Below are 23,428 nucleotides of genomic sequence, written 5' to 3' on the forward strand. Positions count from 1 at the left end.
CCAATCACGAGGACAGTCAAGCACTGGAAGCTGTTTCCCAGGAGTGGGCACTCACTCTGTCCCAGAAAGTGACCAAGATGTGTTTGGATCAAGCCCTGAGTAATCTGGTCTGACCCTGCTTTGAGCAGGAGGTTGATCAAGACACCTCCTGAGGTCCTTTTGAGCTTGAATGACACTGTCCTTCCTTCCCCGTCATGTTCTGAAATTAGACAAGTCTCTCAGGTTCTCTTTGACTAAAAGAATAATTCATATGAGGTGCCGGGCTGCTTTACACGTGTCCCCAAACAGTCCTGGCCACAACTTTTGCATCCCTTTTCATTTGCCCCAACCCAGGGTCTTCATTTATGCTGTCCTAATACCCTTCTGGAAAGAACTTCCCACCTTGTTCATCCTTTCAGAACAGGTTGTTACTCAGAGGTGTCAGTATCCATGTAAGGAGTCTGCACATAGCCGGGCAGCAAAGCCACTGTTACAGAACTGGAGATGAGGCTCTTGACCAGCTCCTTGAACCCAGATATCAGAACGACTTGCCTGCTGACATTCCCAGGAACACTTGAACTCTAAGTGCAGAGCATGTGAGTCCTGGTTGGGTATCCTGGCTTGTTTCCTGACCCATGTGGTGCTTCAGGTTTTGAAGAGAATCAAAACCAACTTTTTGACTGGGGTAGTTCCATTTTACATGTGTCACACAGAGCAGATGAAGGGAGCTCAGAGCTCCAATCTCTGCTGCACTATAAGGCTTGATACCCCATCCATAGGTACATATCTAAGTGGTTCAGACAAAGGGTGGTCTTGCAAAAGTCACCCTTTGTGTCCCCAGGTGCATGGACACTGTTCATGTGCCTTTGCAGAGAGTGGCAGGGGTTGGATCCCTTTCTCAGGAGAAACTCCTTGCTGGAAAGACACAGCTACGGGGTTGGCTCAACAAGGTTTTATTGTATTTCACTTGGTATCAGATTTGACATATTTGGTGCTTTTCTGTGATCCCTCCTTCGGCACAGATGATCACAGAAAGACAACAGCTTCATAAGAGTTGGTTACAAAGGTCCTGTCATGAACAAGAAATCCCACCGTGAGATCTGGAGGTAATGAGGAAGATTATAACAAGTACCAGGCAAGAATCTCGAGGCCTCTTCTGAAGAGCGGGAGGCCCTGAGCAGCAGTGACCGGCCATGTGTGGTGTGGGAGAGCGTCAGGGGATGTGGGGTAGAAAAGGGTGATGGCTGATGACTTCAGCAAATCCTTACAACCATGTCTGAGCCACAAGTGGAATGCAGTTGATGTCTGCGAGTGGAGGGGGAATAGGAGGAAGATTTTGGGGGAGTTATATAAGGAAGGAAGGTATGCTTCTCTTGGACTAGTCATATATAACAGTGCCATTTGCATGCTGTGGGCATGGCTGTGCCTGGGAGATGGGGAATGGCTGCTGCTGGGGTGTTTGTGCTCAGTCACGGCCCATGAGCTGGCCCTGCTCTGCTCCTCTCTTACACTGCCCACACTTGGATGGACCTCAGGAATCATCCATGAGCCTGAAGGAAGCACCAACATCTTGGAGTGTTGGCCCATTACTGGTGGACAAGAGTGAAAGGTTTGTGAGACACATGGGAGTGCAGGAAGAGAGTGGTCTACGTGTAGCAGTAACTGTGTTAAAGAAGAAGACCTCAAGACCATGGGCTGGTCATGCTAATGTGGAATAGACTAATTTTTCTTTTTATTTTAGGGCAGCAGCAGAAGGAACGTGTGCATTTCAGTGCTAGGGCATGGATCCAAATTGAGGAGTCGAGCAAGTTCGGGACTTGGACAGCTCAGGTGATTGGTGACCATTGCCAGGTTTGTGAAAGAAGCTGAATGGGTTTGGGGGACGTCATAGGCCTTGCCAAGTCCTCAGAAAACCAGAGCCTTGTGGTTAAAGCAAGAGCACTTGGCACCAAACCCACCCCCAAAACACAAATACCCTCCCAGTGACCACAGGCAGAGCCTGAGAACCACGAGAGTGAAAGGGTCTCCTTTGTCTGGTCCTGGGGTGAGGACTTGGCCATTCTGATGATGAACAAACATGAAGGGCTGACAGGGCACCAGAGCCACCTCCACATCACCTTTACCACCTCTGACCATTGTCTCCAGGCTTCTCCTTGTCCAGCCTCCAGGGACAGGGACTGCTTGTGTCAGTGATGGCCCTCCCTGGGCTCCCAAACACCCTCAGAACATGGGGTTGGGTTCCATCTTTTACTTCGTTAGAGGTTTGTTCATTCTTTCAGTAGCTGCAGTTCAGGATCATGGCAGCAGAGGGCTCATTAACATCCAAAATGCTCTTACAAGCCAAGGCTCTGTGCAGCGCTCTCCAAAAGTCTTAAAGTCTGGTGTGGATGATTTCAGAGATTTCTGAACTGTAGCCAAACAGTGAGCATTTTCATAATAAATAGTAATAAATGCAAATATCTTATATTTCCGTCACCCTCCCAAAGACCTCATTTCCAGAACAGCTGATATCAACTGTCTCCAATAAATATTGGTCTAAAGAATCTCCTGATAAAGAATGAATATGTCAGAGAAGTGGGTGCCTAAATCACCACTTGAGCGAGGAGATGGGCCAGGACACCTCAAGAGGAATCACACAACTCTGGACCTAGAGGTGGGTGTTCCTGGGAATCTCAGGTGCCACAGCACAGGGATACTTGTGTTCGGGGAGCTGGCCAAGTGACCCATCTCCTGTTATGTAATGGTGTCTGAGTTTGCTCAGGTCACCCCTGACTTGAGCCCCATCCACTGCTGGGTGTTCTCCAGACTCCCGCCTTCAGGAACAAAGGCCCAGGAGACTTTTCTGGTGAAGATGGAGGCAAAGAAGCCATGAAGAACCCCAGTCCTGTCTGATTCTACTCTTACAAAGTTCAGCAGCAGGCCCACATTCACCCTGACTATTCTTTTACTGCAAATGAAGCCAAGACAGCTCATCTTGCTGTCATCACCGTCGCCCTGAGGTATCAAATCATGGGGAGCTTTGGCATCATCCCCACATCCATGAACAAGCTTTCTAAATTCTTCCTTTGCAGCTCCCCCTGCTTCCACCTCCTGTGTGCTGCCTTTGTGCCCTTGAGCTCCATCAGTTCAGACAAGCAACCTCACGAAATAAATGCTTCTATTCTTGGGAATTTTCATCAAAAGTTCTTGTCCTTGGAGCATGCTGTTCTCTAAGGCTTGTCAGATTTGCTGAGCTCCTTCATTCTTCTGAGATGCTTCCCATGGAACCACCTGTATCAGCCCCCAGTATGTCAAAGTCTTCTCCTCTGGAGCCCACCAGCCTGTGCTCTGCTGCTGGCCTTCCTCCCTCCCCTCTGGTGCCTGGGACCCCACTCTGTCCTGGTCACGACAGCCAAGGTGGACACTGATGTTCACATCCCTCACCAGCTCTCCCTTGTTTCCCAGTTCCAGATCCAGGTGAGCACCACCCTTGTTGCCCACCAAGTAGACATGGTAAGAAGTTGGCCCAAGATCCTTTGAACTGTTGGCACCTGTAGCTTTGCATGGCCAGTGAATGTCAGAACAATTGCAGTTCCCCATAGGAACCTGCTCATTGACTGGAGACCTCTTCAGGTTGCTGACAGAAGATTTTTTCCACTGCTTCTCCATGATCAAGTAGTTTGTAACACCCAACGCACTGTCACCCTGTACCAGGTTTACATGGCAAAGTCCTGGAACTGGGGTGAGTGTGGGTGTGCTACAGTTGTCACCTCTCTGAGAAGACAACAGGAGTTTGACCAACGTCAGACAGAGCCCATTTCAGCTGCTCCAAGATGGACCCACTCCTGCCAAATCTGAGCCACTCAGTGATGCTGGCAGCACCTCTGGTATATTGTATTTGAGAAAGGGTAAAAAACGCTGCACAACAGCAGGTGGGAGAGAGGAGGGAGGAAATGTGAGAGAAAAGCACTGCAGACACCAAGGTCATATCCCATGGGACCCAAGCAGGTCCCTCAGCAGGCCAGAGCTTGCTCTCCTGAAATCCTGCTCTTGGCCTTGTGATCATCTCCCAGGAGCCTCAGCTCCACTTTCCCATCCCTGACTGTTCCATCCTGACCAACTCTTTCTGGTTTGCAAGTGTGAAGTCCCACAGGGCACCTCACCTCACTGACCCCTCAGTCACCCGTGTCAGGAAGATGTTGTCAATGAGCTCCAACCCCTCCTGGATGGCTGGTACCTTGCAGATACTGGGATATCTCAGGTCTGACACGAGGACACCGCCCTGACAACATGATGCTTCTTTCATTTGTCTTGAAGGAGGCCTCATATAATTTATCTTCCTCATCAGTGAGTCTGTAGCTGATGTCCAGTCACCACAACATTGTCCATGTTGTTCTGCCTTTTCCTGATGACTCCTCAACCTTCAGCTGACATTTTCTGTCCACAGGCTGAATTTCATGCATTCCTGCTGTTCTCTCACAAGAGGCGAATCTACCCCTGTGAGTCCAGATCTCTGACAGTATGAGTAACAGACCCCCAAGATCCCACGTTTTCTCCAGGAGATGGAATTTGTAGTGTCCTGTAACTCCTTATCCTGTTATTTTGGGAGAGAAACCCTTATCAGGATAAACCATCTGCATGAAAACATTAACAGCTGAGCAAATGGAGCTTCAGTCCAGGGAGAGTCCAGACCTTGTGAATATCTGGTATTCGGCCAGCAGAAAGCTCTGAAGTTGTACAAAGAGAAGTGACCAGTGCTGTATCAGGGTGGGACAATAACCCCGTCCATCAGGACAGAGCAGGACCTGACACGCTGAGCAGTGACCCTGAGGAGAAGGGCCTGGGCACTCCAAGGTCCCCACACCAGCCCGTGGTGCACGCTCACCATGAACAAGGCAGCTGCACACGGGGCTGCATGGGGAGGAGCGTGGGGACCCAGACACCTGGAGTTCTCATCCCATTCGGTTCAGCACTGGTGTGACCCCACACACACGGGGGTGTGCCAGTGTGCGGCTTCCCAGTTTGGAGAAGCAGGGAGGAACTGGAGAGTGCAGGGCTCTGCCAAGGCAGGTTCAGCACCTTGTGCACATGGGGTGGGATGCTGAGAGACCTGGGCTGCTTTGGCCCAGCAGTGCTGGGGAGGCTGCAGCAGTGCAGGAGTAGCCTGAGAGTGCTTGAAGGGTGGTTTCAGAGGTGGTGGAGGTTTTCTGCATAGTGGGAAAGAGCATGGGAAAGAAATAATGGCCCAAAGTGCAGCTGGGGAGGTCCAGGCTGGACATGAGCAGAAAGGAATGTGACTGGAGGGCAGTGCTGTGGTGGAGCAGGTCAGCAGAGGGAGTCTGCATCAGCCCAAGGCTTTGTGCTCCAAGGAACAGCTGGGGAGGATGCAGAGATCTCAGCAAAGGAAGGAAGATGCTCAGACAAGAGCAAGGTGGGGCAGCAGGGGGGATGTCTGCAGCCTGCAGGGAAAGAGGTGCAGGGGATGCCACAGCACAGGACAGGCTGTGGTGGAGATGATCAAGGGATGTAAAGAGGCTGAAAGCTCCCACCAGACATGAGCTCCTTCTCCCCTTGGCTATGGATTACCAGACAGTTAAGGAGCTTTCCTGAGCCTGTCTTTTCAGTTTCCTCTCCCAAGGGGTGGGGGGTGCAGGAAAGGATAAAATGAAAATGAGCTCTCATGCTTAAACAAGTCACTGAGACTCCTGAACTGCAACTCTGAGTGATCAGCACATCTGCCAGAAGGCTCATAACATCCCTTCACCACCCCTCTGCCTGTGCACAGCACCTGCATCACCTTTGCTGGACCCGCCAGCCTAGTCTGACCTGTCCTGTTTTCCCGCCTGCAAACAGGAAGATGCCCCCAGGCAGTGCCCTGGGAACAGGCAGGATCTGTAGGGCCAGGGGGAGGGCACAGAGGGTGGGATGGGGTCTGTGAGCACTGACAGGGAAGAGACATGGACAGGGAAACACCTCCCAGGGGGAGAATCTCCAGGCAGCAGGGAAATGATCAGAAATAAGAGGAAACTAAACCCCGAATTGTTATGGGAGGGAGAACAGAGAAAAGTCCCTGTGATCCCCTGCAGTGCAGATCCCTCCTCTGAGCAGCCCCCTGGCCTCCTGTCCCACCCAGCAAAGCCTCTGCCCTCAGGGCCGGGGGCTCCAAGGCACGAAGCAGCTCCTGTGCAGCCAGAGCTCCAGTTCCTCTGCAGAGCACAGGGGCTGAGAGCAGCTGCCCGGCAATGTTGGTGTCTGGGAGGTGGCTGCACAGCTGGGGAAGGGTGACGCTGTCTGAGTGCCCGGCTGCCTCTGCCCTGGCCTCTCTCACACCCACCCTCACCGCATTGTCCTTCTTGCTCCCCTTCTCTGGGTCACTGCTGTTGGGATCTTGTTCTTGCTCTCAGGCTCTCTGGGGATGGCAGTTTCAGCTGCAGAGTCACAGCCTGACCTTGTGGGTCCTTTCCTGCAGCTGTGTCCATGGGAACACGTGTACCAGCTTTGCTCTGCCCTGTGGGGTGTGGGCAATTCAGTCTGTGGACGTGGGGAATGAGCTGAGTCTCCCTTAATCAAATGTCATCATTAGGACACCTGGATATATTCTTCAGGTGTCTTTCCAATCTGTGAACTTCCCTCCAGGATGCACACCTGTCCTACAAAATCTTTGTGATTTCTAAAAGCCTCACAGAGAAGCGCAGAAATGCTGCAACAGAGAAAATTCTTTTGGGTTGGTGAAATGAGTAGTGTGTGTCCTGGACTAAATGTGGGGTGCTGAGACTTTAGGAAAGGGTGAGACATGTCATGGTGCCATCTGACAAAGCTGAACCCCAGGACTGGTCCCTGTCCCCCGTTCCTATGCCCACTGGTGCAGAGCAGGGCTGACTCCTCGGCAGCCAGCGGGCACAGGCCCTGCTCCTCGCGGCACCTCCAGCCAGCACCACCCAGGGCTCAGCCATGGAATTGGAGGAAGATCTGGAAAAGGACATGGGGGTGTGGATCAGGGGGAGGGTGTATGAGAAATAGCTTTGATTTTGCTCAGAGAAGTCTCCCCTAACTTGTCACTTTCTTTTGCTGCTGTGGCAGTGTCACATGCTCATCAGCAGCGAATGTCCAACAGCAGCTCCGTCACCCAGTTCCTCCTTCTGCCATTCGCAGACACACGGGAGGTGCAGCTCTTGCACTTCTGGCTCTTCCTGGGCATCTACCTGGCTGCCCTCCTGGGCAACGTTCTCATCATCACCACCATAGCCTGGCACCAGCACCTCCACACCCCCATGTACTTCTTCTTGCTCAACCTCGCCGTCCTCGACCTGGGCTTCATCTCCACCATCGTCCCCAAGTCCATGGACAATTCCCTCTGGGACACCAGAGCTATTTCCTATGCAGGATGTGTTATCCAGGTCTTTCTCTTTATCTTTGCAATGTCAACAGAGTATTGTCTTCTCACCATCATGTCCTACGACCGCTACATTGCCATCTACAAACCCCTGCACTACGGGACCCTCCTGGGCAGCAGAGCTTGTGTCCACATGGCAGCAGCTGCCTGGGCCACTGGGTTTCTCAATGCTCTGCTGCACACGGCCAATACATTTTCACTACCCCTGTGCAAGGGCAATGCCCTGGACCAGTTCTTCTGTGAAATCCCCCAGATCCTCAAACTCTCCTGCTCAGGCACCTTCCTAAGGGAAGCTGGGCTTCTTGTGGTTGGTGGCTGTTTATTTTTTATCTGTTTTATTTTTATTGTGCTGTCCTATGTGCAGATCTTCAGGGCTGTGCTGAGGATCCCCTCTGAGCAGGGACAGCACAAAGCCTTTTCCACCTGCCTCCCTCACCTGGCCATGGTTACTCTGTTTGTCAGCACCTCTTTTTTTGCCTATCTGAAGCCCCCCTCCATCTCCTTCCTGTCCTTGGACCTGGTGATGTCTGTTCTATACTCACTGATACCTCCAACATTGAACCCCCTCATTTACAGCCTGAGGAACAAGGAGGTCAAGGATGCCCTGAGGAAGCTAATCACTGGAGGCGTTTCAAAAATAATAAAGTGTCCGTCATCCACTCTCCAACTGGTAACAGCTTTAATGTAACTCATTAGAGTCTCAGATTCTGTGCCTGTGTGTTGGTGGTATTTATTTTTTAATAAATCATGATATTTTTGTCATCCCCTTTCTAATTCATTGTCTGCTTTTCTTTTCAAACCCACTGGCTGTATAAATATGCAACTTGTTGCAGCCACAAGGTGGCAACAGCGACCTGGTTCAGGAACAGCACGACGGCCACCCCCAGGCCGCTCGGGTCATCAGCCCGCAGACACCAATGTGGTGGGCGGCAAATGGCGTTTATTGGCAGGTAAGACAGCAATCTATATCTTGAGTTTACAACGTCACTTCCGTCTGCTTGTATCACACACCACACACTACTACCTATCAAGGGAGGGGCTACTACCTTTCCGTACAGCGCGAGATCTTCCGGCCGCCAGACCCTAACTACCAACACCCCATCCACTGCTGGTTGTTCTCCAGATTCCTGTCTCCAGTCACAGAGGCTTGGGACACAGCAATTTCTCAGAAGAAAGATTTCTCCTTTGAGAGTGCTGGTAGGAAATGCATTTTGCTGAGTAACTGGACACAAACATGTATTTTTCCTATATACTTACCAACACAATAAATACATTTTTTCCTTATGATCTTGTAGAAAGACGGATAACACAGATCTGTTGAGATCACTGTCAACATGGCCGTCTAAAAAGAGAACAGTTCAATTAACCTGTTTATCCTTCTTCCCTCCGTCAGGCAAGAGTGGCCAACAGCTTCCAGCAGGACTCACTCTGTGCCAGGGGTAAAAAGTGGCACTGACAGTCCATGGCAGTGGATTGTTTGGTGCCTTCGACGCTGTGCAAGACACAAGGATTATCTTTCTTAATGCTGTGGGCTTTGGTAGGAGAGAAATCTAGAGAACATTTTAAAAAAATGGAGAGAATAACAGACCAAATGAATGATGTAGAGTGAAGGAAATATCTTCTTGCAACTCTACGTATCAAACATTGTTGGTGTTTTAATTCTCCTTTCTTTGTTTTGAATATTTTAAATACAAGTGTTTTCCGATGACATCAAAATGAGACTTTTCAGGACATGGAATAAGAGCAAAAGGAGAACTTCTGATCCTCCACTAGATTTGCCTTCTCAGCACTCTCTCTGTTACCTGTGCATCTGATCTCCCTCATCCTCCAGGTATTTCCTCCTGCCCTAACTAAACCGACCATGTCTGAAGTCCCGTTTCCAGCAGCTGATCTGCACACAAGCACTTGCCATTGCTCTCTGGGGTTCCCTTCCTCTTACTGTTTGATCACTCAGTCACTTTTCCACAATCCAGTTGCTGCTTTCAGTTTCAAGGAGTTAGAAGTTTTCTTGTCTTTCAGTACTCTGCCTAATTCTGTCTTTAGCCCACTCTTTCATTGTGTTTATTTTATAATTACCTTCCTGTCTACAACATTTCTTGCACGGTTCTGCCTTGGAGAAGGTGAACCTCAGTGGTGGCAGTTTGTCCTTGGTGTACAGTTGAGGATGTGTTTTCTTTTAATCATGACTCTCATCAGTTGTATTTTGTATGTTCAAAGGTAAAGCAAAGTCCTGTTTGCTGTGTGCAGCCAGGTCTCCAAGGAGAGCAGGTGGGAGCTGGTGCAAAGGAGCCGGCACATCCAGCTGCAGACTGCAGTGGAGAAGTCTGGTGTAAGGAAAAGGGATGCAAGGCGCAGGGGGCCAATGAGAGAAACGAGGGGGTTGGGGAGGTGAGGAGCAAGGTTGTGCACACGGTGTGAGACCTCAAGGGACAGCGTCCCCATCCATTCCAGACCTGCTTAGGAGTGACCCTGGATCAACATCAGACAATGCTGCAGTCAGCACTTCTCCAAACTGAACAGTAATAAAATACACCCTTTTCAATAGAAAGACATTTTTATCAGTAGCTTTTTGAAATCTTTCTCCATAATTACACAAAGAACACTCTTTAATTCACTGTACAAGACTAGAAGATGATTGCAGGAAAATACATGGTTTGTTAGAGCTTTCTTCTGTGTAATGAGCCCCATGGTGCATTTGGTGCTGAGTCCTTGAACATTTCTCAGGGGCTGAGAGGAGATTGCACAAACCTCTCCAGAAGTCAAAGCCAGAAGAAAACAGTACTAAGTACCTTGAGGTATTAATGAGTTCACCACAACTCTTTGGGCCAGGCCCTCCAGCCAGTTCTTTACCCATCGCAGATACACCATCCAGGCCAGGAGCTGCAGCTTCTCCAGGAGATGCTGTGGGATACGGTGTCAAAGGCTTTACTGCAGTCTAAGGACACAACACCCACAGCCTGTGTGGCGGATTCACTCCCCACCACAGACTTTCCCTCATCTGCTCAGCCGGTCACCTTGTCATAGAAGGAGATCAGGCTGGTCAAGCAGGACCTGCCTTTCACAAAGCCACGCTGATTGGGCCCAACTGCTCGTATGGGTGACCTCACAGTCCTTTCCCAGCCATGTTCCTGCTGTTGGCCTGTCCCCTGCAGAGGCAGAAGTGACCTCACAGTGCCCTCCACAGCCATTGGCTTCCTACTGGACCATGAGCTCCTGAGACACAAGTGACCACATGGCATCGTACTCAGCCATCACCCTCCTTGTGCTCCAGTGTGTGAGCAGATCAAACTGAGCTGCTTTCATCAAATGTATCCAATAGATTTCCTATCAAGGGTTTGAGTGGAGAAATGTTCCTCAGAGGAGCTGCTGTATTTACTCTGGGCCATTTATACCTCTACTTCTGCCTCATTTTTTTCTCTTTCCTCTGTCTATTCTGATGCGAAAGAGCTCTCCAGGGAAAAGATTCATGGAATCCTACAGTAACACACGCTGGAAGAGACCCCTGAACACCATCTCTGTCCCACTGCCCTTCATGGCACCCGAAGGAATAGCTGACAGCATTTGTGCTCGCTTGGGTTCATCTCACCACTGGGGTTCTGCCACTGGTCACTAAAGAGAAGAGATCAGTACCTTCCCTTCCTTCTCCCCTTGTGAGGAAGCTGTAGCCACCATGAGGTCTCCTTTTAGACTTTTGTTCAGCTCTGATGGTGAAAAACCCTTGGTTTGCTTTCTGAAGCAGAAAGGAGAAGCCATGACCTCCAGAAAATGGGAAGGGGGATCCTGTCCCTCACACACGGCTCAGGGCTCTTCCTGGGACCGTGGGATGTGGGTGTGCAAGGCCCAGGGAAGGACAACACTGGTCCAACAACTTCCAGCTTCCCCAAGGGGCTGCAAGGAGGCAGCGAGGCCCCAGTGCCATGAGGACAACGTCTTCTCCTGGGCCTCAGTGGCAGAGACAACTGCCATGGCCAAGGGGACAGAGACCTGGGTTCTGTGGGTCCCTTCCAGCCTTGCCAGCGCCCTTTGCCATCTCCACCACAGGCTGTTCTACACGATCCTACCCCTGCCCCTCTTTCCCTGCAGGCTGCAGACACCCATCTTGCTTCCCCACCTGCTCTCACCCCAGCATTTCTGCACCTGCACTGCTGTGTCTGCACCCTCACTGGCTGCTCTTGGAACACAAACCATGGGCTGATCCAGCTCCCTCTGGGTGACCTCTTGCACCACAGCACTGCCCTTCCACTGACATTTCTTCCTCCTGCTATCCAGTCTCCATCATGCAAGTTTCATTTTGTGATTTTTTTTTATCTCTTTTTTTTTTCTGCCACTAAGGAAAGCTCAACCATCTCTAAAAATTGTTCTTCATGCAGGGAACCCAACCCGTTAAGCTTCTTGTTGTCTTTTATCTGACCAGAGAGAGGTCACCACACCATGATCACCTAAGTCCTATGAGTGCTGCTGCCCTTTCAGCTTCTCTGACAGACATGACCATGTCCCTGCTGCTGTCCCGTCATGTTCTCAGGTGGGATGGACATGACAACCCGTCTCCAAGGTCTCTTCCTGGGTAGGGCCTTTGGGCACTTTGATAGAGGTTCTTTCCCAGCCATGTCCCTGCTGCTGGGCTGTCACCTCCAGAGACAGAACTGACCTCACTGTCCTCTTCACAGCCACACGCTTCTTACTGTATAATGAACGTCTGAGACACAACTTACCTCAAAATACCACACCCATCCATCCCCCTCCTTAGTACCCAGGACCTGAGCAAGACTGAAGTGTGTTCTACACAGTCCTACACCTGCCCCTCTTTCCCTGCAGGCTGTAGACACCCATCTTGCTTCCTTGCCTTGCTTGAATAGAGCTCTTGTCTCACTCAACTTGTCTCACTGTCCTGCTCAAGGCTGGGTGAACCAGAGGAGTTTGTATAAGGCCTCAACCCACCTTTTCATCACCCTCAAAAGAGCCGAAATCCCACTCTGCAGGAGGATGTGTCCAATCCCTTCCCAGGAACAGAGGCAGGCTGACCAACCTCCAATTCTCTCAATGCCTATTCTTGCCTTTCTTGAACATGGCTTTAATTGCTTCTTTTTCCAAGGACCCCAGAACCGCTCTGATTACCCTGCTTCTTATGAGAGCACAACCCAGAATCACAGGCAAGGGTGACGTAGCAAACTGGAGCACTTCCAATGAATGTGTCCAAGGCAGCTAGGATCACTCCCATTGGGCCTGTGTTGTTTGTTCCTGGACTCGCACACAGAAATGTCAGGTTCTGTCAGTTGTCCACATCTGAGCTGGCCTCATGGACTCCTTATGCACCCAGGGATGCTCAGAGAAAAGAGTCTGTCCCTTTTACACACAGAGGCAGGAGTCACAGTGTCCCTCTGACCTCTTGTTGCCACTCCCAGGGGACAGGAGACACCTCAGCCCTGTATTATGTCACCCTGCTCTGCACTCATCTGGGATGCCCCACATCATGACGAATGGACACGGGGACCTCAGTTCAAGGAAACACATCTCAGTGCTGCATTCAGGTGATTTCCCATGGGGTGTTCCTCTCAACATGAAGTGACCTCAAGACCTTGTTTGTATCACAGGCCTTCATGGAACCCCAAGGAACACGTGATGATGTTTGTGCTCACTCGTGTTCATGTCATCTCATGTACATGATGTGCATGTTCACACCTCATCTGTACAAAGCAAACATGGACTGCTCAACTATTCATTGAGCGTCCATCCATGGAGGGAAGAACAGTGAGAGGTCAGTGCTGGAAATGGTGGTTGTGGGGGACCAGTCCCTGGTGATTGACCGGAGGCTCCTTCCATGGGGTGTCCAGTGCGCAGGGGCACAGCCCAGCCCCTGCTCTGCTGGTCCTGCAGGTCTCTGGCAGGAGGCCTGGCTGTGAGAGGACACTGCTGTGTGCCAGCCCTGCACACACACACTGTTCAGTTGCAAAATGGTGTTTCAACCTGCACGCTGCTTTCTTGCGCAAGTTCTTGAAAGAAGCTTGAAGAAATCCAAAGTCTTCTGACGCTGCCCTAAGAAGATCACTGTTCTTTATAGAAGTACTTTTACAAAGACCAGTTCTGTCAGAGCAGTCCCCATTGCCTGCCCCTGCCTGTGCTCACAGCACTGACACACAGCAGGACGGGGACCAAGCTGCCAGAGCACTCAGGCCTTGCACCAACACAAGGGATGAGAAGGAGAGTGGGGGAGTAGAAAGAACGAAATCTGGAAGACCAAGCACTGGTAGCTCCTGATTGTGCTGCCATGCTGGACTCTTCCATTCTACCCATACACACAGGAACTGTCCCTGCAGCTCCAAAAATGCCTTGGAAGAAGGGTCTCAGGAAAATAAAATGTTGCTGCAGGTCTCTTTATTTTGTTTAAACATAAAGAGAGCATGGCTTCTCATTGACATAATCATTTGGCAGGCAGTGAATTCTACGGTGAATTACAATATTAACACAACGTAAAAGCCAACAACACCACCACCAGAAAATAAAAGACAGACTGAGTCTTCAATGAGTTACACTTTAAATGCTCTCCTGAAGATTATAGGTAATTCATTGCTTCTGAAAAGAATAAGCTACCAATTTCCCTACAGCATTCTTAAGATCCTGGTTCCTCATGCTGTAGATGAGGGGATTCACTGCTGGAGGCACCACAGAGTACAGAACTGCCATAACCAAGTGTGGCGATGGGCAGTAGATGGAGGGGGGCTTCAAGGAGGCAAAAGTGCCAGTGCCAACGAACAGGGAGACCACGGCCAGGTGAGGGAGGCAGGTGGAAAAGGCTTTGTGCCGTCCCTGCTCAGAGGGGATCCTCAGCAAGGCCCTGAAGATATGCACATAGGACAACATGATGAACACAAAACAGCCAAAACCAATTAACAGACTAAACACAAGAAGTCCAAGTTCCCTGAGGTAGGAGTGTGAGCAGGAGAGCTTGAGGATCTGGGGGATTTCACAGAAGAACTGGTCCAGGGCATTGCCCTTGCACAGGGGCAGTGAAAATGTATTGACCGTGTGCAGCAGAGCATTGAGAAACCCAGTGGCCCAGGCAGCTGCTGCCATGTGGACACAAGCTCTGCTGCCCAGGAGGGTCCCGTAGTGCAGGGGTTTGCAGATGGCAATGTAGCGGTCGTAGGACATGATGGTGAGAAGAGAATACTCTGCTGTGGCACAGAACAAGAAAAAAAAAACCTGGGCAGCACATCCTGCATAGGAAATGGCCCTGGTGTCCCAGAGGGAATTGGCTATAGAGCTGGGCACAGTGGTGGAGATGCAGCCCAGGTCGAGGAGGGCGAGGTTGAGCAGGAAGAAGTACATGGGGGTGTGGAGGTGCTGGTCCCAGGCTATGGTGGTGATGATGAGGCCGTTGCCCAGGAGGGCAGCCAGGTAGATGCCCAGGAAGAGCCAGAAGTGCAAGAGCTGCAGCTCCCGTGTGTCTGTGAACGCCAGGAGGAGGAACTGGGTGATGGAGCTGCTGTTGGACATTTGCTGCCTCTCGACATAGGACGCTGACCAAAGAAGAAAAGGCAGTGACAAGTTAGGGGAGACTTCTCTGAGGAAAATCAAAGCTATTTCTCATACACCCTCCCCCTCGTCCACACCCCCTTGTCCTTTTCCAGACCTTCCTCCAGCTCCGTGTCTGAGCCCTGGGTGGTGCTGGCTGGAGGTGCCGTGAGGAGCAGGGCCTGTGCCCGCTGGCTGCCGAGGAGTCAGCCCTGCTCTGCAGTGTGGGGCATGGGAACGGGGGACAGGGGACAGTCCTGGGGTTCAGCTTTGTTGGATGGAACCAAAACAAGTCTCATACTTTCCTAAAAAGCATTTTCTCAGTTGCAGCACCTCTGCACTTCTCCGAGGGGAGAAGATAACACACAGATGCTATAGGACAGGTTTCCATCCTGGAGGGAAGCTCGCAGCTTGGAAGAAAACCTCAACGAGACAGACAAGGGTCCTAATGATGGCATTTGACTGGGGGACACTCAACTCACTCCCCAGCCCCACAGACTGCATTGCCCACACCCCACAGGTCAGAGCAAAGCTGGACATGTGTTCCCATGGACACACCTGCAGGAAAGGACCCACAAGGTCAGGCTGTGACTCTGCAGCTGAAACTGCCATCCCCAGAGAGCCTGAGAGCAAGAACAAGATCCCAACAGCAGTGACCCAGAGCAGGGGAGCAAGAAGGACAATGCGGTGAGGGTGGGTGTGAGAGAGGCCAGGGCAGAGGCAGCCGGGCACTCAGACAGCGTCACCCTTCCCCAGCTGTGCAGCCACCTCCCAGACACCAACACTGCCGGGCAGCTGCTCTCAGCCCCTGTGCTCTGCAGAGGAACTGGAGCTCTGGCTGCACAGGAGCTGCTCCATGCCTTGGAGCACCTGGCCCTGAGGGCAGAGGCTTTGCTGGGTGGGACAGGAGGCCAGGGGGCTGCTCAGAGGAGGGATCTGCACTGCAGGGGATCACAGGGACTTTTCTCTGTTCTCCCTCCCATAACAATTCTGGGTTCAGTTTCCTCCCATTTCTGATCATTTCCCTGCTGCCTGGAGATTCTCCCCCTGGGAGGTGTTTCCCTGTCCATGTCTCTTCCCTGTCAGTGCTCACAGACCCCATCCCACCCTCTGTGCCCTGGGCACCCCTGGGTGCTCCCCCTGCAGTCACCCTCAGCAGAAGGTGCCATGATGCCCTTTCCCATTGATGGTGCTGCAGGGAAGCCCTGCTCTGGAGTGTGTTCTTCTCTACAACAGAGATACTGTGAGAGAGACCTGACAGATCCTGTAAATTGTGGGATGTATCATCTTCAGGGTCTCCCTCCAGGAAATGCAGCTGTATTGTCCTACAGCCAGAGACTCACCGTGTTAGACCTGTGAAGATTTGTCTCTCAGTGAGTGCTCAGCAACCAACAACCTACATTGCCTTTCCCTTCTCTGTGCCTGGCTCCGCTGCCCTCGGTGCCGCAGGCAGAGCCCTCAGCCCTGCTGCGTGTGCAGAGGAGCTGCTCCTGGGCAGAGCTGTCTCTCTGCAGCGCTGCCGCTTGCCAGGAGCTCCCTCTGAACCAGAAGCCCAGCCCAGCTCAGCAGCACAGGAGCAGCCCATGATGTCCCTTTCTCTGTCCCCTCTGGGCTCCCTCCAGGTGTCCCTGGGGCTCCAGGGCCACATCCTTTGAAACAACCTGAAGTAATCAGTGATGCTGATTCTCCCTCCTCTGTAGAGACAGTTGTTGCCAGCGTTGTATTTTTCCTATTAGAAAATGAATCGGTATGAAAATCATATTTTCTTGCCCCGTCATTAGACATGACACTGGGAATGTTACAGCAAAGGATCTACTTCCTGCAAACTGAGGGAGGAATATCTTCAGTTGAATGAATTTAAGAATTTTATTCTGGTTTTATATTCCTAGGTCTAGAGAGACATTCATCAATCTTTGGCCATCTCATGTCTGTGCTCTGAGGCAAAGCCTTTGCACACATGGGCTCTTGGGCGCTTGGTACCAGGTTTCCTGTGGCAGGTCAGAGCTGGGCTGGTGCCACAGCTGGGGTGGTTCAGCCCAGATGTGAGGCAATGGCCTCAGCCAGGGACCTGACTGGGGGAGCTGGAGCTGTCAGTGCTGCAGACAGAGCTGTGACACGGGTGGAATGAACTGCCAGGCAGGGTGGCAGAAGTGAGTCCATCTGGTCTGCAAGGACAGCAGCCTCCAAGCACAGCAACAGGCCAGATCAAAACTCAGTCTAGACATCTAAGGCAATTCAAGGGCCCCATAATAAGCTGTTACTGCTTCACGAACACTTAAAGGAGAAAGAAATACACTGTGTGGTCACTGATGAATTTTATCAGGGAAAGAAGTTATATTCTCGGTGTCTCTTGTCCTCCATCTTCACCACTAAGTTCTCCCAGGCCTCTGTGACTTGAGACAGTAATCTGGAGGAGAACAACCAGGAGTGGATGGGGATCAAATCAGGGGTCACTGGAAGTAACACAATCCTTTCCAGTCTATGGGACAGCAGGGGCAGCATCCCAGGAGCTGAGACAGCAGGACGGTGTCACAGGGAGGCCACTCTCCACCATCTTGGAAAGCTCATGGAGACTGGGGGGACTCCCTGGCCACTGGCAGCTCTCACACAGTGTGTGCACTTTTCAAAATGGCCAATGGGTGAGCAGGGGAACTAAGGGTTGTGCCCCAGAACATGTCCACTGGGACCCCATTTCTGGGTGTATGGAAGAGAAGGTGACGGGGTTTACCCAGGGCAGGTTGTGTCTGTCCATCCTCTTTGCTTTCTGTGAAGAAAGGACAGGGTTTTGGATGTGAGCAGAGGAGTGATGGTCCGTTACCTGGAAGTCAGCAAGGCATTCAGCGTCATCCCCCACAATATCATGGTCTGTGTCAGTGTGTAAGTAGATGGGTGAAAACCATCTTGATGGCTGGGCTTGGAAAGTGCTGTATAAAGGGAGAAACTTTCCAATCACGAGGACAGTCAAGCACTGGAAGCTGTTTCCCAGGAGTGGGCACTCACTCTGTCCCAGAAAGTGACCAAGATGTGTTTGGATCAAGCCCTGAGTAATCTGGTCTGACCCTGCTTTGAGCAGGAGGTTGATCAAGACACCTCCTGAGGTCCTTTTGAGCTTGAATGACACTGTCCTTCCTTCCCCGTCATGTTCTGAAATTAGACAAGTCTCTCAGGTTCTCTTTGACTAAAAGAATAATTCATATGAGGTGTCGGGCTGCTTTACACGTGTCCCCAAACAGTCCTGGCCACAACTTTTGCATCCCTTTTCATTTGCCCCAACCCAGGGTCTTCATTTATGCTGTCCTAATACCCTTCTGGAAAGAACTTCCCACCTTGTTCATCCTTTCAGAACAGGTTGTTACTCAGAGGTGTCAGTATCCATGTAAGGAGTCTGCACATAGCCAGGCAGCAAAGCCACTGTTACACAACCCAGGGTCTTCATTTATGCTGTCCTAATACCCTTCTGGAAAGAACTTCCCACCTTGTTCATCCTTTCAGAACAGGTTGTTACTCAGAGGTGTCAGTATCCATGTAAGGAGTCTGCACATAGCCAGGCAGCAAAGCCACTGTTACAGAACTGGAGATGAGGCTCTTGACCAGCTCCTTGAACCCAGATATCAGAATGACTTGCCTGCTGACATTCCCAGGAACACTTGAACTCTAAGTGCAGAGCATGTGAGTCCTGGTTGGGTATCCTGGCTTGTTTCCTGACCCATGTGGTGCTTCAGGTTTTGAAGAGAATCAAAACCAACTTTTTCACTGGGTTAATTAATTTTACAGACTGTCACACAGGGAGTTGAAGGGAGCTCAGAACTCCAGTCTCTGCTGTACTATAAGGCTTGATACCCCATCCACAGGTACATTTCTAAATGGTCCAGATAGAGGGTGATCTTGCAAAAGTCACTCTTCGTGTCCCCAGGTGCATGGACACTGCTCATGTGCCTCTGCAGAGAGTGGCAGGGGTTGGATCCCTTTCTCAGGAGAAACTCCTTGCTGGAAAGACACAGCTACGGGGGTGACTCAACAAGGTTTTATTGCATTTCACTCGGCATCAGATTTGACATATTTGGTGCTTTGATCACTTCTTCTGCACAGATGATCACAGAAGGACAACCATTTCATAAGAGTTGGTTACAAAGGCCCTGTCATGAACAAGAAATCTCACTGTGAGATCTGGCGGGAGTGAGGAAGATTATAACAAGCACCAGGAAGAGCCAAGAAGCTCAAGGCCTCTTCTGTAGAGTGCGAGGCCCTGAGCAGCAGTGACCGGACATGTGTGGTGTGGGAGAGCGTCAGGGGATGGGGGGTAGAAAAGGGTGATGGCTGATGACTTCAGCAAATCCTTACAACCATGTCTGAGCCACAAGTGGAATGCGACTGATATCTAGAGATCGAAGGGGAATGGTAGAAAGATTGCTGTTGATTTTGGAAAGAAGGCAGGCTTTTTTGGACTAATGCTATATGGCAGTGCCATTTGCATGCTGTGGGCTTGGCTGTGCCTGGGAGATGGGGAATGGCTTCTGCTGGGGTGTTTGTGCTCAGTCACAGCCCATGAGCTGACCCTGCTCTGCTCCTCTCTTACACTGCCCACACTTGGATGGTCCTCAGGAATCATCCATGAGCCTGGTGGATCCATGAACCTCCTCGAGTGATGGGTATGGATTCAAATAGAGGATTCAAGCAAGTTTGGGACTGGGACAGCTCAGGTGATTGGTGACCATTGCCAGGTGTATGAAAGAAGTTGAATGGGTTTGGGGGATCTCACAGGCATTGCCAAGTCCTCAGAAAACCAGAGCCTTGTGGTTAAAGCAACAGCACTTGGCACCAAACCCACCCCCAAAACACAAAACACTCACAGTGACCACAGGCAGAGCCTGAGAAACATTTGACTGAAAGGGTCTCCTTTGTCTGGTCCTGGGGTCAGGGCTTGGCCATTCTGGTGATGAACAAACGTCAAGGGCTGACGTGGCACCAGAGCCACCTCCACATCGCCTTTACCACCGCTGACCATTGTCTCCAGGCTTTTTCTTGAGAAGCCTCCAGGGAGAGGGACTGCTTGTGTCAGCAATGGCCCTTTGCGGGGTCCCAAACTGTGGGGGACTACGGTGGGTCCGTGGATTCCCTGACGGAGGGCATGGGAACAGAAATTAGCCTTGAAGATATGAAGGCCTACCCATGAGAAAGATGGGAGTAAAGGAGTATCCGGAGATGTTAAGGATGTACCCGTGAGAGAGAAGGGAGTAGAAGAGTAACACTGATGGTAGCAAAATTAGCCAATGAGATGTTACTGCTGTAACTTGTAACCAATAGTGAAGAGACACATGAATTGGTAAAACTGAATAAAAATGCACTTGTGGCAATAAATGGCATCTACTACTTTCATCTTGGAGGAACTTGGTCCATGTCGTTTGTCCATCTCAACCACGACACCAAACACCCTCAGAAACCTGGGGTTTGTTTCTGCCCTTCAGTTCATGACAGGTTTGTTCATTCTTTCAGTACCTGCAGTTCAGGATCGTGGCAGCAGAGGGCTCAGTATCATCCAAAATGCCATTACAAGACGATGCTCTCTGCAGCACTTTGCTAAAGGCTTCAAGTCTGGTGTGGATGATTTCAGAGATTTCAGAATTGTAGCCAAACAGTGAGCATTTCCATAATAAAGAGTAATAAAACCAAATCTCTAATATTTCCGTCACCCTCCCAAAACCCTTATTTCCACAACAGCTGCTATCAACAATCTCCAATGAATATTGATCTAGAGAATCTCCTGAGAACGACTGAATGTGTCAGAGAAGTGGGTGCCTAAAGCATCACTTGACGGAGGAGACGGGCCAGGACACCTCAAGAGGAGTCACAGAACTCTGGACCAAGAGGTGGGTGTTCCTGGGAATCTCAGGTGCCACAGCACAGTGATACTTGTGTTCAGGGAGCTGGTCAAGTGACCCATCTCCTGTTCTGTAATGGTGTCTAAGTTTGCTCAGGTCACCCCTGACTTGAACCCCATCCATGGCTGGGTGTTCTCCAGACTCCCGCCTTCAGGAACAAAGGCCCAGGAGACCTTGGTGGTGAAGATGGAGGCAGAGAAGACATGAAGAACCTCAGTCCTGTCTGATTCTACTCTTAGAAAGTTCAGCAGCAGTTCCACATTCACCCTGTCTGTTCTTTTACTGGACATGAAGCCGTGTCAGCTAATTTCAGCTGGCTCCAACATGGACCCACTCCTTGCCAAATCTGAACCACTCAGTGATGTTGGCAGCACCTCTGGGATATTGTATTTGAGAAAGGGTAAAAAACGTTGCACAACAGCAGGTGGGAGAGAGAAGGGAGGAAATGTGAGAGAGAAGCACTGCAGACACCAAGGTCATGTCTCATAGCACCCAAGCAGGTCCCTCAGCAGGCCAGAGCTTGCTCTCCTGAAATCCTGCTCTTGGCCTTGTGATCATCTCCCAGGAGCCTCAGCTCCACTGTCCCATCCCTGACTGTTCCATCCTGACCAACACTTTGTGATTTGTAAGTGTGAAGTTCCCCAGGGCACCTCACCCCACTGACTCCTCAGTCACCCGTGTCAGGAAGATGTTGTCAATGAGCTCCAACCCCTCCTGAATGGCTGGTACCTTGCAGATACTGGGATATCTCAGGTCTGACACGAGGACATCGCCCTGACAACATGATGCTTCTTTCATTTGTCTTGAAGGAGGCCTCATATAATTTATCTTCCTCATCAGTGAGTCAGTAGCTGATGTCCAGTCACCACAACATTGTCCATGTTGTTCTGCCTTTTCCTGATGACTCCTCAACCTTCAGCTGACATTTTCTGTCCACAGGCTGAATTTCATGCATTCCTGCTGTTCTCTCACAAGAGGGGAATCTACCCCTGTGAGTCCAGATCTCTGACAGTATGAGTAACAGACCCCCCAAGACCCCAGGGATTCTCCAGGAGATGGAATTTGTAGTGTCCTGTAACTCCTTATCCTGTTACCTTGGGAGAGAAACCCTTATCAGGATAAACCATCTGCATGAAAACATTAACAGCTGAGCAAATGGAGCTTCAGTCCAGGGAGAGTCCACACGTTGCGAATATCTGGTATTCGACCAGCAGAAAGCTCTGAAGTTGTACAAAGAGACGTGACCAGTGCTGTATCGGGGTGGGACAATAACCCCATCCATCAGGACAGAGCAGGACCTGACACGCTGAGCAGTGACCCTGAGGAGAAGGGCCTGGGCACTCCAAGGTCCCCACACCAGCCCGTGGTGCATGCTCTCCATGAACAAGGCAGCTGCACACGGGGCTGCATGAGGAGGAGCGTGGGGACCCGGACACTTGGAGTTCTCATCCCATTCAGTTCAGCACTGGTGTGACCCCACACACACGGGGGTGTGCCAGTGTGCGGCTTCCCAGTTTGGAGAAGCAGGGAGGAACTGGAGAGTGCAGGGCTCTGCCAAGGCAGGTTCAGCACCTTGTGCACATGGTGTGGGATGCTGAGGGACCTGGGCTGCTTTGGCCCAGCAGCGCTGGGGAGGCTGCAGCAGTGCAGGAGTAGCCTGAGAGTGCTTGAAGGGTGGTTTCAGAGGTGGTGGAGGTTTTCTAAATAGTGGGAAAGAGCATAAGAAAGAAATAATGGCCCAAAGTGCAGCTGGGGAGGTCCAGGCTGGACATGAGCAGCAAGGAATGTGACTGGAAGGGCAGTGCTGTGGTGGAGCAGGTCAGCAGAGGGAGTCTGCATCAGCCCAAGGCTTTGTGCTCCAAGGAACAGCTGGGGAGGATGCAGAGATCTCAGCAAAGGAAGGAAGATGCTCAGACAAGAGCAAGGTGGGGTAGCAGGGGGGATGTCTGCAGCCTGCAGGGAAAGAGGTGCAGGGGATGCCACAGCACAGGACAGGCTGTGGTGGAGATGATCAAGGGATGTAGAGAGGCTGAAAGCCCCACCAGACATGAGCTCCTTCTCCCCTTGGCTATGGCTGTTGTCTGCACCTCTGATGCCTGTGAGGAGACACCTTGTCCTTCCAGCACAGGGGCCTCATGGCCTCCTTGTCCCCAGCCAGGAGCCTGGGAGGTGTGGGACCATAGTCCTGCCCTTGGCCTTGCACAGCCCCACATCGCACTGTCCAGGAAGGGCCCTGGGCAAGGTGGGAGGGACAGGATCTGACTTCCCAGGGCTGGGGGTCAGGGCTTGGCCCTTTGGTTAATGAAACACATCCAGCTTTATTCAGCATCAGAGAGACCTTTACTTTGCTTTTCCTGACCAGTCATCACTGCCTCCAGTTTTCTGCTCTAACCAACCCTGGGGTCAGTTCCTTAATAGTGTCCCTCAGTGGGACCCATTAACATCACAAGAAACTTTGCAGTTTGAATCTGACTTTGACTTCTTCAGAAGTTTCTTCAACTTCCCCTCAGGGTCTGATGTTCATGGACTCAGCACCAAAGCCACCAGAGGGGTCATTAAAGCTCCTTGGGCTGCTCCTGTGCTGCTGAGCTGTGCTGGGCTCCTGGGACAGAGGGAGCTCCTGGCAAGCGGCAGCGCTGCAGAGAGACAGCTCTGCCCAGGAGCAGCTCCTCTGCACACGCAGCAG

The 23,428-nt window shown here is 51.2% G+C and overlaps 2 protein-coding genes across 2 annotated transcripts; one reads left to right on the top strand and one right to left on the bottom strand.

Moving 5' to 3' along the window:
* Positions 1-5,578: 5,578 nt before the first annotated feature.
* Positions 5,579-14,845, bottom strand: LOC136113496 (olfactory receptor 14A16-like). The gene is made up of 2 exons (XM_065858668.2): positions 13,940-14,845; positions 5,579-5,668 (listed from the first exon to the last, which is right to left on the bottom strand). The coding sequence occupies exons 1-2, from the start codon at positions 14,843-14,845 to the stop codon at positions 5,579-5,581; spliced, it is 996 nt and encodes a 331-aa protein (XP_065714740.2).
* On the top strand, positions 7,062-8,039 carry LOC136113495 (olfactory receptor 14A16-like). Its single transcript, XM_065858667.2, has one exon. It carries the CDS (start codon positions 7,062-7,064, stop codon positions 8,037-8,039), a length of 978 nt encoding a protein of 325 aa, XP_065714739.2.
* Positions 14,846-23,428: the final 8,583 nt, after the last annotated feature.

The sequence above is a fragment of the Patagioenas fasciata genome, chromosome 12 (assembly GCF_037038585.1).
Source record: "Patagioenas fasciata isolate bPatFas1 chromosome 12, bPatFas1.hap1, whole genome shotgun sequence".
NCBI lineage: Eukaryota > Metazoa > Chordata > Aves > Columbiformes > Columbidae > Patagioenas > Patagioenas fasciata.

What these genes read in the sequence shown, in the direction of transcription:
- LOC136113496 (XM_065858668.2), bottom strand. Translation starts at nt 14,845, where the DNA reads ATGTCCAACAGCAGCTCCATCACCCAGTTCCTCCTCCTGGCGTTCACA. An exon ending in AGAATGCTGTAGGGAAATTG is followed by an intron (nt 5,669 to 13,939) that starts GTAGCTTATTCT and finishes TCAGAGTTGCAG; the next exon opens with TTCAGGAGTCTCAGTGACTT.
- LOC136113495 (XM_065858667.2), top strand. Translation starts at nt 7,062, where the DNA reads ATGTCCAACAGCAGCTCCGTCACCCAGTTCCTCCTTCTGCCATTCGCA.